The sequence below is a fragment of the Mastigoproctus giganteus genome, chromosome 14, assembly GCF_048544385.1.
Source record: "Mastigoproctus giganteus isolate SK-2022 chromosome 14, ASM4854438v1, whole genome shotgun sequence".
NCBI lineage: Eukaryota > Metazoa > Arthropoda > Arachnida > Uropygi > Thelyphonidae > Mastigoproctus > Mastigoproctus giganteus.
The window spans coordinates 123,775,619-123,792,511 of record NC_143588.1 but is presented as its reverse complement, the minus strand read 5'-3'; the positions used below and the strand labels follow the sequence as shown (position 1 = coordinate 123,792,511).

Below are 16,893 nucleotides of genomic sequence, written 5' to 3'. Positions count from 1 at the left end.
ACTCCCAGTTCTTTTTCATTTTCTACCACCATAAGTGTAGTACCACCCAGTTGGTACGTTTCTCTGGGGTTACTTCTACCCATACCTATATGCAGTACTTTGCATTTGTCAAGGTTAAACTTCAGTTGCCACTTCTTAGCCCATCTGCCCAAATTATCTAGATCCTGTTGCAGTAGCACACTGCCATGACTGTCATTAACAACCCTGCCAACCTTTGTGTCATCTGCAAACTTCGACATTAAGCCTGATATACCTTCATCAATATCATTGATAAATACACAAAACAACAGTGGACCCAACACCGAACCCTGTGGGACTCCACTAATAACATTAGTCCACGAAGAGCAGCACCCATTGATTACCACCCTCTGTCTTCTCCCACTTAACCATCCTTTTATCCATTGTAGCAACTTACCCTTAATACCATTCTGCTCTAATTTGTACAGTAGTCTTCCATGCGCAACAGTGTCAAAAGCTTTCCCGAAATCCAAGTATATGATATCAAAATTATTTTTTGCATCCAGTTCCTTTGTAACCACATCATAATAACCAATTAAATTTGTCAGACAAGACTTTCCCTTAACAAACCCATGCTGTGTCTGAATTATTGCTGCAGTCTTGTATAGATGATCCTGCAATGCATCTTTAATCAGTGACTCCATTATTTTACCCGGAACAGAAGTTAAACTAACTGGTCTGTAATTACTCGTGTCACCCTTCGATCCACCTTTGTGAATTGGGGACACATTTGCACCTCTCCAGTCAGTGGGAACCTCCCCTCAGTTCAAGGATGCTCTCATAATTATGGCTAAGGGTTTGCTTAGTTGCTTTGCCGCCTCCTTTAATATAACTGGATAGATCCCATCCACCCCAGGTGCCTTTCTTATGTTTAACTTCAACAATTTCTCCTCCACTTTGCTCTCAGTTATTACAAAATCATTAAGCACACTGCTACAATTTGATAACCTTCCATTTTCAAACTGTAATAATTCCTCACGTTTGAATGTAGATGCAAAATACTCATTCAGTTTGTTTGCTATCTGAGCAGGATCATCAACAGTCGAACCATCGATGTCAAGTGGACCAATCATATTCATCCCCTTCCTTTTAGAGTTTATATAAGTAAAGAAATCCTTGCTGTTTTTCTTAGCATCTTTTGCCAAAGATTTCTCGTAATCCGCCTTCGCCTGCCGAACCTCCTTTGTGACCTGATTACAGACTAGCTTATATCTGCCTCAGGCTTCTGCGTCGCCTGATAATTTATATGCATCCCATGCATTTTTCTTCTCTGTCACGAGTCTCATTAGTTCATTTGATAACCATTTAGGCCTAAACCTTGAACAATATTTCTTAATCGGTATGAAAAGTCTAGTAGCCTCCACGATTAATTCCTTGAATGCTTCCCACTTAGAATTTACTGTTTGTAACATCGTCAGTTGATCCCACTGTACAGAATTTAAAAACTGTCTGAGACCACTGTACTCCCCTTTATGGAAGCAAAAACCCTTTCCTTTACCCCTGACGGTAGTTACCTCTTTGAGTAAATCCCACTTCAGCACACTGTGATCACTGCCCCCTAGTGGTTCCTTTATCTGCAAATTCTTAATACACGAATGATCACTGCTGATAACCAGATCAAGAGTATTACTTTCTCTGGTTGCCACCCGAACATGCTGCTGCAGAAAACAATCATCCAATAAATCCACAAAAGTCTGACTAGTGTGTGTGTGAGTGACCAATCCACAAGTTCCAGTCAATATCTGGGAAGTTAAAATCCCCCATTATAAGACGTTCTGATTTACTGGCCCACTCTATTTCTCTGTACAATTGTTCATTGTACTCATTCAAGTCATTAGGCCTATAACACACTCCTACTCTTATTTTTCCTTTCGCAGTGCTTATCTCACACCAAACTGACTCAACAGTGCACTGTTTATCTATATTAACTGGGTGCACTTTGTATGATTTTATGTTTTTCTTAATTAACAGCATAACACCTCCTCCCTTTCTGTCCTGTCTATCCTTTCTGTACACATTGTAATCCCCAAATTCCAGTTCTGCATTCCTTATATCTTTGTGACACCACGTCTCTGCTATCCCAACAATATCCGCCTTTGATGTCTTGACCAACACTTCAAATTCATCAAATTTATTTACTATACTTCTAGCATTGGTATACATGCAAGCAGACATGCTCCTATGCCTATTCCTTGTTACCCTAACACATCCCATATATCCAACTATTCCATGATGACTGCCATCCGTCCCTGAAATCCCCAACACCCCTCGCTCCAGGTCGCTTCTTATTCTAATAGAAGTTGTGCAAGAATCACCTCCACCTCTGCCTGCGGTTACTGTTAAACTATTAGTCTTTGTATCCGCCCAAGCTAGCAGTTTTCTGACCCACCTAACACTGCCTCGATGGCATCAGCAAATATTCTTGCACCCTTTCTATTTAAGTGTATCCCATCCCTGTAGAAGCAATCTCTCCTGTTAACAAGTACAGTCCAGGCTGAAAAAAATTCTACCCCTTGAGCCTTGCACAATCTTTCCAGGGCCGAATTGATCGACAAGGCTCTCATCATGTGCTCCTTCCTATCGTGTCTGGGCAGAATTGCAGACACTTTCAAATTCAACCCAATTTCACGGCTTTTTTTCAACAGTGACCTGTACTTGTTGAGTAATTCTGCCGGTCTCCTACTCTTAATATCTTTAGTGCCAATGTGTACAACTATATCACCTTTTGTGCCCTTGAAAGATGATATCCGCTCTACAACGTGATCAACCTTTGCCCCTGGCAGACATACCTGACTAGTGTCAGGTATGTCTGCCAGGGTCCTGTTCCATCTATCCTTTCTATAAAGGATGTTTCCCTGACAATAGAGTCACCAATAACTACTAGTTCCTGTGGGACCAGCGCATTCTGTCTTAGGGGTTGCCGCCGTGTTGCGTGATGACCAAGTGCAAGCTCTGGCGTTGATGTGGGCAGCTGAGAGCCTGATGGGCCGCTCAATTTAGATCTTTCGAGAGCATCCACCCTGTCCTTCAAACTCTCATATAGGCCCATAACAACGCTGAGTTGTCGCCTGATTTCCTTACATCGCGCACACACAAAGACATCCCCCATGGCAATATCATGTTCCGTTCCAGAGAGTTCGGCAAACATTTCACAAGCTGAACATTTTTTTAGGCTGTGATGCGTTGGAGAATCGCCCCCTCTCAGTTCTCCCCCGAGTCGCAGACTCCTGCCACTTTGTGCCCGTTGCTTTGCTGCTCTAGTTTGGGGCATGGTAGTTTAAATTAATAAAATCAATAAATTAAATGTCAATAGTATTTGTATAGAAACTATTAAATAGAAACAGTGAAGCGTATTACTAAATACTTATGCGTTAGAGCTACCTAGCTACCTCAATTAAAAAATTTGAATTCCCTACCACTATATACAAAAACAATGGCTACAAAATTGGAACGAAATAACGGGTTTACCTATCGTAAGTAAAATCCACAAAAACTCTTTATCTAAATTAAAATAAAAAATAACCAGCTTAACTATAACTATATGACTACGTATTAAGTACAATATAAAATAACAATCGTGTAAATAAAAGGCAAACACTTATCGTTTTTGCGGAGCCTGTAACTGACAGCTGTAACTTTTAAAGAGAGTCAGCGCCCTAGTGAATCTAATGAGTATAATGAGCAATTGCGGAGAAATAGAGTGGGCCAGTAAAACAGAATGTCTCATAATGTGGGATTTTAACATTCCAGATATTGACTGGAACTTGTGCATTGGTCAATCACAGACTAGCAAGACTTTTTTGAATTTATCGGATGGCTGTTTTCTACAGCAACATTTTCGAGCACCAACCAGAGGGAGTAATACTCTTGATCTGATTATCAGTAGTGATTATTCATGCTGTTGTTTTTGATCAGGTTTAACGGCGCAACAGCAGCTAAAGGCCATTATGTGCCAAACAATGGTAGGAGATAACAGGCGTTATTAAAAGTGAGATATGTGCATTATGTTAGATTTAAGCATTATATTCTGTAATTGCATTTTATCCTTTTTAGGAAAGTGAAAACTGCATTAATATCAGATCGGTTGTCTAATGTTTGTTGCAAAGTAGGTGTGATTTGGGCTGCATGGCTTGATAAGAAGGTGGTTTGCTGTACTCCATTATAGAGAGGGCAGTCAACTATGATGTGCTAGACTGTTATTTAAGCATGGCAGTTCAAACAAGAAGGAGGAGTCTGAGGAAGGAAGAAGATAAAAGTGAGTAAGATGTGCATGTCCTATTCGTAATCTTGCAAGTGTGACTTCTTCCTTTCGGTTTGAGCGGAAACTAGATGGCGAAGACTGGTTGTTGTTGTTATTTGGTTTTTAGGAGTATTAGCAACTAAGGCCATATTGCTCCGGGGATAAGCGGTGGTCATTCCCTGACCTTTCCGCATCCTCCATATTTGGTGGTCACGGGCTCGAACCCCGGTCTAATCAAGAAGCGTGTGCTACGCACTGCCACTCCTGGCCACCTGGCTACGGAGGCGCGCGAATACTGGAGTTCCGGTTTAATCCGAAGGAGTTTGTTGCCTTCTTGGTTTTGCCAGTAATTCATACTTCAGTTTATTATAAGACTTTTATAGTTGGTGAAAGGAATTTTGAAAGAGTCAACAATTGGTTGCATAGTAGTTTTGGCTGCATGGTCAGCACTCTCACTGCCAGGTATGCCAACATGGCTAGCGACCCAACAATTTTACTATTTTCGTGTTCTTGGCTAGATGAGCCAGAAAGTTTTGAATATTACCAAATAGGTAGTTGTGATGCTTTCTTGCTTGCTATAAAGCGAGAAGGCACTGAGAGAGAGAGAGAGAGAGAGAGAGAGTTGTTAAAAATAATACTATTGGTAAACTGGCACAATTTTATAGTTTCTAGGGCCATCTGTATGGCATGTAGTTCAGCAGTAAAGATACTGCATTCTAAAGGTAACTGACTAGAGATTATGGATGATGGAAGAACAACAGCAGCACCGACATGATGGTCAGTTTTGGAGCCATCTGTGTATATCCTGGTATAAGATTCATATTTCTCAAATAGAGATTTATGAAGATGATTTATATTCTGTGGAGAAAGAGTAGTTCCCCCCATTCTTGAAGGGATAGATCACAGGTAGCAGGACAAAAAGTCCATGGAGGAGTAGTGAAAATAGTGGTGGCTATTTTAGAAAGGTCAAGCTGCCAATTATCATGTAGTGAGCAAAGACATATGCCAGCAGGTTGATTTAGTGATGGATAAATGGCATACAAGTTCTCCCAACTTGTATGCCTCCCAATCTGGTGCCATGATGAATGTAGTGGTTGGCTTTTTATTTTGAGAGCATAATTTAGCAGCAAAATTTGTCTTTGTAGAGAGAGTGGGGAATCGTGAGCTTCAGCGTACAGGCTCTGCACAGGAGATGTGCGGTAGGTTCCAAGAGCAATGCATAGGCCACTGTGGTGAATAGGGTCCAAAGACCACAAAATGCTATGTCTAGCAGAGTTGTAAACTGGTGATCCATAGTCTAACCTTGATCTTAAAATAGCATGATATAAATGAAGGAGTGTATGACAGTCAGCACCCCATGATGTAGCTGATAATACTTTCAAAATGTTTAATTTCTTGAAACAGGAGGTTCTAAGTTGTTTAATATGGCCAAGAAAGGTCAATTTTTTATCTAAAGTTAACCCAAGGAATCGAATGGTAGGCACAACAGGTATATCGTGGTTCCCCAGCTTTAGAAGTGGGTCAGAGTGGAGATTATGTCTTCTACAGAAATGAACTGCAACAGTTTTTTCAGGTGACATGGGGAAACTGTTATCTGCAGCCCATGTTGTAATCTTATTAAGAGCTCGCAGTTGTCTCTCAATCATTCTCATGTTCTGGGAGTGACAAGATATACTAAAATCATCTGCATATAAAGTTGTAAATACAGTGGCTGGAATGACCTTAGTAATTGAGTTGATTTTTGGGAGAGAGTGGCTTGAATGCAGAGCTGAAAGGATCGCTGCTTCAAAAAGTTCTGTATAAACCTTGGCATATTACCCGTGAAGCCTAAGGTATATAGATCACAGAGAATTCCGTATTGCCAAGCTGTGTCAAAAGCTTTCTCAACGTCTAAATAAACTGTAGTCAAATGTTCCTTCCTTAAGAAGGCATTGTAAATTTGATTTTCCATTTGTATCCAGAGGTTTAAAGTTGATCTACCTGTATGAAATTCACACTGTGATGAACTGATAAGGTTGCATTTGCTCAGCACCCAGGTAAGACGAGAGTTTACAATTTTTTCCATTATTTTGCCCATACAGTTGGTGAGGGCAATAGGTCGATAGTGACTTGGGTTCATTGAGTCTTTGTCAGATTTTAATAATAATGCTATAACATATGAGTGTCGCCAGGTATCAGGGAAAGTATTTTCTGTGAAATAATCGGTTATATAGCTGGAGTAAGACATGAAGCAACTTTTTGCTCAGCTCTTTTAACATGAAATAGTGAATTCCGTCAGATCCAGCAGCACTAGGTTTTGAGCTGTTAAGAGCAAGCTGTAGTTCAATTATGGTAAAGGGACAGTTATACATCTGGTGGAGGTCTGTGTTAATATTTAGGGTCTGCTTTTCAGCAAGGGAGTTTAATTTCTGAAAGTTTGGCGAGTATGAGGATACAGCAGAGGTTTGAGCAAAGGACTCTCCGAGAGTGTTAGCTACGTCTTGAGGTAGTGAAACGTCATTCCCGTTTATATTCAGTATTGACAGATGCAAAGGAGGATATTTATTATATATTTTTCTAATTTTTTTCCAGATGGTTTGTGTTTTGGTGGACTGCATAATAGTTGAAGCAAAGCGTTTCCATGACTCTCTTTTACTTGCACGATGAATGCATCTAGCATTGGCTCTGGCTTCTTAAAGTGAACTAGATTAGCAGCAGTAGTAGTAGGGATTTTGCGAAATTTATTCCAGGCTTTATTTTTCTCTTGTTTGGCTTGATTGCATTCATTGTTCCACCAGGGTTTTGATCTTATTCTGTGACTTGTGGCCAATCTTGGTATTGTTGCTTCAGTGGCCAGCAATATTTGGTTTGTTACATAATCAACAGCATTATTTATTGACACATTTGAAACAGCTGTTTTTTGTAGGATTGTTAGCTGCCTATATTTTACCCATCAGCTTTAGCAAAGTTACATTTGGCTGTCTGATTATGACAAGGTGGTGAATTTGAATCTATATGACAGACTATTGGATAGTGGTCACTAACCAGTAGACTACCATGAACAAACCAGTCAAACAGTGGAAAAAAGGGCTGGTGAGAAAATGGAGAGGTCAATTGCTGAGCTTGACCCAGAAGGTAGATGAAAATAAGTGGATAAACCAGTATTCAGTAGTGTCAGATTAAATTTATCTAGAAGCCTTTCTAGTATTTTTCCTTGTTTATTGTGTATTCTGCTGTAGACTGCTGCACAAATTGGAGCAGTGTGGCATTGGAGGCAAATTGCTGCTTTGAATAAAGCGGTAGTTGAGGGGGAGAAGACAGAGAGTGGTAATCAATGGACACTGCTCATCGTGGACTAATGGTATTAGTGGAGTCCCTCAGGGTTCAGTGTTGGGTCCATTATTGTTTTCTGTATTTATAAATGATACTGATGATGGTATATCAAGCTTAATGTCCAAGTTTGCAGATGATACAAAGGTTGGCAGGGTTCTCAAGGCCACTACTGACACTATGCTGCAGTAGCTATGCTGCAGTAGCACTACTGACACTATGCTGGAAAGGTTGAGCAGATGGGCTGAGAGGTGAAAAATGAAGTTTAACATTGACAAATGTAAAGTGCTACATATGGGAAACAGCAACCGCAGGGCAACGTATCAACTCTGTGGTACTGCACTGGCAGTGATAGAGAATGAAAAGGACCTGGGGGTTATTGCGTAGGCAGATATGAAGTTCTCTGAGCAGTACAGATGGACTACAAGAGTAGCTCATGGTGTCCTGTATATCATGGTATTCAATGATATACAGGAATTTTTCTAGCAGGGATAAGGAGGTGATTATTCCCTTGTATAAGGCAATGGTCAGGCCACACCTAGAGTACTGTATACAGGTCTGGAGGCCTCATTTCAAGAAGGATGTTGAGCTGCTGGAACAAGTACAGAGAAGGGCCACAAGATTAGTGAATGGGACAAAGGGGTGCTCTTACGAAGAAAGGCTTAAGTTTTGCAAATTACAGTGTCTGGAGACTAGGCACCAGTGAGGTGATCTGATAGAGGTGTATGAACCTTGAATGGTTTGAGCATGCTCAATGCTAATGGGATTCTTCCTCTTGCTCAGAATAATCACACGAGAGGGCATAAATTCAAATTGAGGAAAGACAGATGTAGGATAGATGTGCGGAAATTTGCCTTTAGTAAGCGGGTAGTTGGTTGGTGGAACAGACTTCCATCCCTTGTCGTGGAAGTTGACAGCCTAAATAAATTTAAGGCTCAGCTGGATAGGTATTTCGAACGAACGGAGGGGTGAAGTGGAAGTGGTTTTTTTTTTTATTTTTTGGCTGATGCTGCATGAGCTTGCTTTCTTGCATCATATGCCTCTGCTAATGCTAATGCTCTTTTTATACTGCTCCCTTAAAAACCAACTGTCTGTAACATCACCAGCTTTTGCTTTCAGCAAACATACTCAACTATCTTTACTGAACAAAACAAAAAAAAAAAAAAAAAACCATTATCTACTTTTGATAACAGTGCTGAAAAACAATCTTTTATGAACTGGAGCAATATGCACTATATTTGGGAGTGGGGGTAAATCATCTGGCAGGTCATTAGATATTTGTCCCTAGTTTTACATCTAAAGCCTTAGCTCCCCACTATTTTCAGAAAGATGTTAATAATTTACTAATTTATGTCTATAAAAGGCATGAATGACGAAGATCAAAATCTTAAATTTAACATGTTCTGTTAATTAAAATAATCTGTATATTCAAATGGAGAGTGGCAATTTGATGAATTACCCCTATCCATTAACTATTCAAAAATTTGTCCTTATCCTTATTCAGAAACTAACCCTGTTCTTACTTGTTGAGAAATAAGTGAGCTCTCTTTAATAAATTACTATGCATTGTTTAAAAAGAAAAATAATTGATATTATAAAAAAAGTTTACGATTTTCTAATATAGTTATGGAAGGATGTTACATGGTTGTTTTCATGAAAATTAATTGTAAGAGTAAGAAAATTAATTGTAAGAGTAATAATAAGCACTCTTCTGCCATATAACATTAATAATATAGTTTATTACGCTTATAGCCCAAACCACTATACATTCAAGGTGACATTTCAGGCAACTTACTGCTGCCTAACATCAGACCAAACATTGGCTGCTCTCAGACTCCTGATTGCCAATGGCACTAATGATGTTTGGCACAACAGATTTGGTGCCATTGGCAAGCAAGAGTCTGACAGCAGCCAATGTTTGGTCTGATGACAGGCAGCAGTAAGTTGCATGAAATGTCACCTTGAATGTATAATGGCTTGGGCTATAAGTTTAATGAACTGTATTATTAATATTACATGATAGAAGAATGGTTATTATTAGAATTAATTTATGATTTTCATCAAATACAAAATCTTTTAACATTTGCAAGTACCATTTATATAAAATTTTATTAAATTCACAATTAACTCGGGTACTTTATAAAAAATTTAAAAGTTGTGCTATCGACTTACCCGAATTCTTTATTTTTGAAATAGTAGTCCCCAAGTAAATAATACAGATCTTTTACAACAAAGCTAGAAGAAATATAATCATTATTACGTTACAGGAATAACTAAAAATTTGTAATAATTACAAAAAAAATTATTAACATATCAATAACTGAACTTAAATATATTTATACTGAATTATTGAAAAAGATAAAAATATCTCAATATTCTAATTACAAGATAAATGAAAGGATACAAACAGTTATCAATAAACAACAGTACAATAACCTGACCTGTTAATAAGACAGAATAGCAATAAATATTAACTTACTATCATAAGATAAATGACACAACCAAATTCATGACTTGACTTGGATGATTTTGTTGCTAACTTTTTCAACAAGAAAGCATTTTGGCATGGCTTTGAAATGGTTCAAATGAAGCTGTTTGAAAAATTACGATTCAAATATTTGCTCAGTTCATGTCAGTGAAATAATTCTTAAAGGGATTAAATATCTTATTCCCGAATGCAACTGGGTTACTGATGAATGTGATAAGGCCAATTCCAAAAATAGAATACAGTCTAACACAAAACTGGAGTGGAACATTTGTAAACAGGTGGAAAACATACCAAGCTTGGTTTTGAAGCCTAAGAGTGAGAAACCTGTTTCTTGCCAATTTTCTTCTCCTGTACTATCATCTACGTTACATACAGATGATCCTACTACATTGTCATCTGAAGTTAAAGTTGAATTATCAGCACCCACCCCCCATCTTATTCTTGCATCAATGAACTTGGAAAATCTTCTCTTACCAAACTGAACACATTTCATTCACTGCCTCTCCTGGCTTACCAGCAATCTTAATGCCAAGCCATATCCAAGTACAAATGGTCTTTCTCCATTTATTCCACCATGACTCTAGAGTTGTTTTTCTGATATACTTTTAGGCACCTAAATGAGTGCATAATATTATTTTCACCATGACCTCCTGCATTTTTAGGTTACCCACTGGGAGTTGCATTTTTACACACTAATCTTTCAGAGCCAAAATATAAAGTTGCTTGACAACGTTATATTTTAATCTTTATGAAAGATCTGTAAAGCCACGTCATTTTTCACAAAAATTTCACAGAAAAAAATATGGCTTTTTTATTTATTTATTTATTTTTGTTTCATAAATATATTAGTATTAGTAACGGCCGCATGGTGCAATAAAGCCTATGGCTTATGCTGCACCAGAAAAAAAAAAAAAAAAAAAATCCGAACAAATCAATGATAAAAACAAACAAAAAAATAAAAAATAAATAATAATTAATAAAAATAAAGGAAATTAACTATCATTCTATGCGCTTCCCTTACCCGAAAGTACTATCCAGATGACCTTTGAATTTCCCCAAACAGTCGGCCTCTACCACCCATGAAGGCAACTTATTCCAGTAATTTATAACTCGCTGGCTAAAATAAAACTTCCTGCAGTCCAATCTAAACATTTCCCCCCGTAACTTGAATTTATGTCCCCTAATTCTAGCAACATTTATAATCTTGAAAATTTCGTCCTCATTCATTTTACTGATGCCTCTCAGAGCCTTAAACACCTCAATCAAATCTCCTCTAAAGTGTCTAGTTTCCAAATTCTGCAAGCCACATATTCGAAGTCTTTCTTCATAAGGACGCCCTTTTGCCGATCTCAACAGGCGAGTTACCCGTCTTTGCACCCTTTCAAGAAGCTCGATGTCTTTCTTTAGGAGCGGTCTCCATACTTGAGCACAGTATTCCAAGTGTGGTCTAACATAAGCCTTATATAATGGGATTATCACGTCCCTATCTCTACTTGCAAAAGTTTGATAGATCATCGATAGGACACCATGGGCCTTCCTTGCAACCTGTTTACAATGCTCAGAGAATTTCATGTCTGATCGTATCGTAACACCGAAGTCCCTTTCCTCCAGTACTGGGTTTAGTTGAACTCCACCAAGTGAATAAGTTATTTTGGGATTACTGTTTCCCAGGTGTAATACCTTACACTTTGTTGGATTAAAGCATAGCTGCCATTTTTCTGACCATTCCTGAAGTCTATCTAGGTCTCTCTGAAGAAGCTCAGCTTGACAGTGATCATTAACTACTCTACCAATTTTAACATCATCTGCAAATTTAGACATCACGCCCTCTATCCCTTCATCAATGTCGTTTATGAAAATTAAAAACAACAATGGTCCTAATACTGATCCATGGGGAACCCCATTTCTTACATCAACCCAATCTGAGGAATAGCCATTTATCACAATCCTCTGCCTCCTGCCCTGAAGTCACCCTTCTATCCATCTAAGGATTTTCCCAGTGATTCCAACCTGTTCCAGCTTATAAAGCAACCACTCATGTGGGACTGAGTCAAAAGCTTTGCTGAAATCTAAATAAACAATGTTGAAATTATTCCCTAAATCCAGCTCGTGAGTGACCCTTTCAAAATAGCGAACCAGATTTGTTAAACAAGATTTTCCCTTTACAAAACCATGCTGAGTATCCTTGAGAATTTCAATTCGATCCAAATGATCCTGAATTCCACCCTTGATCATTGCCCCCATGATTTCCCTACTACTGAAGTCAGACTGATATGTCGATAATTTCCAACTTCACTTTTAGAGCCACCCTTATGTATGGGAGATACATTTGCACTTTTCCAATCCAAGGGAATCTCCCCAGAGTCTAGTGATGCTCGCATAATTAGCCTCAATGGTTCAATGCACTCGCCTGCCGCCTCCTTTAAGATTATAGGGTATATTCCATCAACTCCAGGAGCCTTACTGGTCTGTAGGCTCGAAAGTTTTTTCATTAAATAATCTTGCGAAATTTCAATATCATTAATTACATATTTTTTAACTTCGCTCCCACAATTTCCCATTGCCACAAAAGGTTTTTCATTTGTAAATATCGATGCAAAATAACTGCTGAGTTCATCTGTAACGACAGCTGTTGTATTTAATACTATCCCCTTTCCCTTACATAAAGGTCCGATCTGGTTTGTCCTGCTCTTCTTGGCATTTATATATGTGAAGAATTCTTTATCCCCCCCCCCCTCTTTGCTAGTGATTTCTCATAAACTGCCTTTGCCTGTCGAACCTTTTCTGTGGCTCTATTACACATCACCTTGTAGCTGTTATAGGCTTCAGTACTTTTTATTGCTCTGTAACCTTTTCATACCACCTTTTTCTGCTCAAGTAATGTGGCAACTTCACTATTCATCCAACTTGGAACCCTCCTCGTGGAGTATTTTTTTAATGGTATATACGCATTCAAGGCATCTGTGATTAATGTTTTAAAAGCGTACCACAGTTCAATTGTATTCATTCTCTGCGCGATATCTACCCAGTTAATAGAGGCCATGTAGTACCTTAAGGCATCGGGGTTCAAAGTACTGAAATTAAAACCCATTCCTTTGCCTTTTACTTCTGCTACCTCTCTCTCTCGTCATCATCCACCGTAGAACTCCGTGATCACTTCCTGCTACTGGTTCCTCTACTGCCAGCCCTGTTATATCATCTGATTCATGTGCGATGATGAGGTCTAGGATATTCTTTTCTCTAGTACTTTCCCTGACATGTTGATACAAATAAAAGTCATCTAGTTGATTTAAAAATTTTGTTCCCCATGTCGAGTTTCCTTCCCATTTACTCCAATCAATTAGAGGCAAATTGAAATCACCCATAATAAGGCATTGACGCTTACTTGCCCATTCCATTTGCATGTAGAGGCTTTTGTCATAATCTTAACAATCACCTGGTCTGTAGATTACTCCTACTCGTATTATACCTTTGTTTCCAACTATCTCACACCATACAGACTCTATACTAGCATGTGAAATGTCTGAATCCGGGAAAGCTATTGTCGCACTCAGGCTGCTTCTGATAAGAAGCATTACCCCACCACCCCTTCTACCTACCCTATCCTTCCTAAATACATTATACAAGCTATACATGAACTCATCATCCCCAATTTCCGGGTGGCACCACGTCTCTGTAAGTCCTATTATGTCCGCCTTTCTTGTTTTAACCAGTTCGGATTTGCTCATTTTATTGACGACACTTCTAACGTTACTGTATAAACAATTAAGATTTACTGTTCTTGTATATTTAACAACCCTAACACAACCCACCCTTGAAGTTTTTTAGGCTCTCTTCCTTGATATTAGCTACCCGCTCACGTGAAACGTTTCTGCCCCCAGAACATCTAGATAATACATCCAGTTGGGGTAACAGATAAGAACTCTTAAGGTATATGCAAGAGTTACTTTGACCAATATACAGGTGACCCCCGCTTAACGTTGATAATTCGTTCAGGAAAAACAGAGCGCTAAGCGAGCTCAGCACTCCCATAAGATAACATATGTATTTGTAGGTTGCGATCGGTGCCATAGGATATTTCCTAATCAATAATAAACGGTAGTGAAAAGATGCACAAATGTCGGTCAAAATATTTAATATTCAAATATTTGTACATATAAAATATTCTGCATTACATACGTATATAATTATGTGGTAACTACTTACGTATCAAAATTAAACTTACAATTTCAATTAAAATCATGAATTTAATTGATCTAAATTGATTTAATTTAATTGATGAATTTAATCATGAAAAATGTGTCGATTTTGGGTTGAACTTTGGCCCTCTTCCAAATAAACTAAAAGGGGTATTAATTTTAAATCCCCCGCAGTTTAATTACCACCCAACAAAGTCAACCGATCCTTCGCCGCTTTGAAACCTGGCATGTTTTTTTCTTCTTTCAATATGAAACTTCTTTTAGGCATTCATTTCCACAAAAGTCCTGCTTCATCAATGTTAAAAACTTGTTGAGAAGTATAATAACACATAATACCCCTCTTCAATAATTTTAACAAGTTCTTTTTTGAAATTTCGGCTCCTTGATCTGCACTTGCAGCTTCTCCCTGGATTTTAAATCTATTCAACCATCCCTTACCCGTTTTAAATGATTCCACTTTCTTCAATATCTTTAATAAAATTAGTTAAGTGTTTTCCATTTCAATCCTAATAGTCGGCTAGCTCAAGTTGCTTGCAGTGGAACAGCTATCTTTCCTGCTGCTAAAATTAATTCTTTATTTATTTATTTTTTGATAATTGTTCTTACAGTTAAACTTGCAAATCCTAAATTACAGCACACCCGCTTGTCGCTGACGGGAATCGATTCGCTTCAAAACGTCTAATTTAATTTTCAAATTGGGTCTTTTTCTTACATTTATAGTCTTCGTACTGCGCTCAGACGTTGCTGCTTTTTCATTCTTATTGGCCATTATTAACTCTTTGAAAATGTAACTGCGTTGGTTGCATTAATTACGATACAATGTTCGAGTAAAGTGTTCGTTACGCACAATGTCTAATACTGTACTGAGTGATGACTAGACTTCAGATAAATGCATATAACACAAATATTACAAGCAATATACTTGATCATTTTTTAAAATGTTGATCTCAGGACTACATAACAAGTCACTGTACTGCAATTAAATTAGCGTGCGAGAAAATTTCTCAAGTCGGCGTGGGAAACGTTTTAATGCTGTTTTGGTATTCATTTTCAAGCTATCGACTCCATCAAATGAAACGATTTCGTTAAACATGCCAAAAATGCAATCTGTAAAAGAGCGTTATAGTGATCTGTGACAGCGTTATAGTCAGATACGGGTTATAATATAAGAACAGCGTTATAGTGAATCAGCGTAAAGCGAACCGCGTTATAAAGGGAGCCTGCTGTATAGAAAGTTATCTGTAAACAGGCTAGGCCAAAATTCAGGAAATATGTTTATTGGTAGATTACACATAAAATAGTTCACATTGAATATAAATCTTAAGTACTTTGAACCCAGTAACGAACCCAGATTAAAAAAAAAAAAAAAAAACGTACAGTTTCCCATGGAAGGACATTTCATTAACAGAAGAAAATTCATATTACTTTACTGTTAAGATCCTTCAATGGAACAAGGACTGGATAAAGATGGAAGAGAAACACTTGTCATAAATGGACATTCCTCAGGGCAGAGCAGTCTACCAAGTGGAACCCTGTTTCTAATTGGGAAGTCCTGTTTCTAACCTTTCTTAATGATATTGATGAGGGAGTACAGGGAAAGTTATCAATGATTCAAAACCAAGCCATGATGTTTTAAAATGACTTAGATCAGTTGCAGAATTGGTCAAAAAATTGAGTGAAGTTCAATGATTCCAAATGCAAGGTTTTTGATTCTGGGGAACAGAAATTTCATCCTTGAATCTTGCCACAGACATTCAATCAGTTATGACAAGCTAGAGCTTGGTATCTAATAGTCATTAATGCTGATTCTCTGACAACTAAATCCGCTACTTGCACAATGAAGGGGCTGTTAATATTAAATGGGTATACCCACCTCTGTGATTCTGAAACAATGATCCTAGAATACTGGAGTGGGGAGAGGAGGTCTGCTATACATGAACCAAAGGAAGCAGGGGTCATAGTGTGGTGTCCACACAATACAGAGAAATGACCCCCCCCTCCCCTCAGAGTCAGGAAATACTAGAACTAACAACCGGAGAAACACCATCACTTTGCTCTGAGGCTTGAATTGGGGAAACCTGTGTTTAGTCTTCAGAGCAAAGCTCCATCATCACTGAAATCTTTTCAGGTTATGAAGGGCATCATGGCAAGACCCACTCTTTCTTACATTCTGAGGATACAGCTGTAAAATGGTGTTTGGAGGCCAGCTGCTAGGAGAGTCCACTGGATTGAATCTATTAGTAAGTCTCTAAAAGCATCCGGATCAGCTGCTGTATAATCACACTAACTCTACTTGGCCAGACAGTGACTGGAGCGAGCCCAAGCAGTGTGTGTGTGTGTGTGTGTGTGTGTGTCTGGAGGGCATTGTCAAGGCTATGTCATGTCATTATTAGAATTTTTAAGTTAAACATAAGAAAGCATCTGTGGTAGATGGGATCTATCCAGTTATATTAAAGGAGGTGGCAAAGGTAGTAAGCAAACTCTTAGACATAACTATGGGAGCATCTTTGGATCCAGGGAACGCCCCACAGACTGGAGTTGTGCACAAATTAACAAAGGGGAATCTAAGGGTAACACGAGTAATTACAAACCAGTTAGTTTAACTTCTATTCTGGGAAAATAATGGAATCACGGGTTAA

General features: G+C 38.4%; 1 protein-coding gene across 1 annotated transcript in view; it reads right to left on the bottom strand.

Annotated features, from left to right (window-relative positions):
- LOC150075707 (calcineurin-binding protein cabin-1-like) overlaps positions 1-16,893 on the bottom strand; it is a 1,104,404-nt gene that overhangs the window by 418,631 nt on the left and 668,880 nt on the right. The window contains exon 30 of the mRNA XM_090388624.1: positions 9,740-9,802. Within this exon, the coding sequence (XP_090244750.1) occupies positions 9,740-9,802 (63 nt within the window). The remainder of the gene's footprint in view (positions 1-9,739; positions 9,803-16,893) is intronic.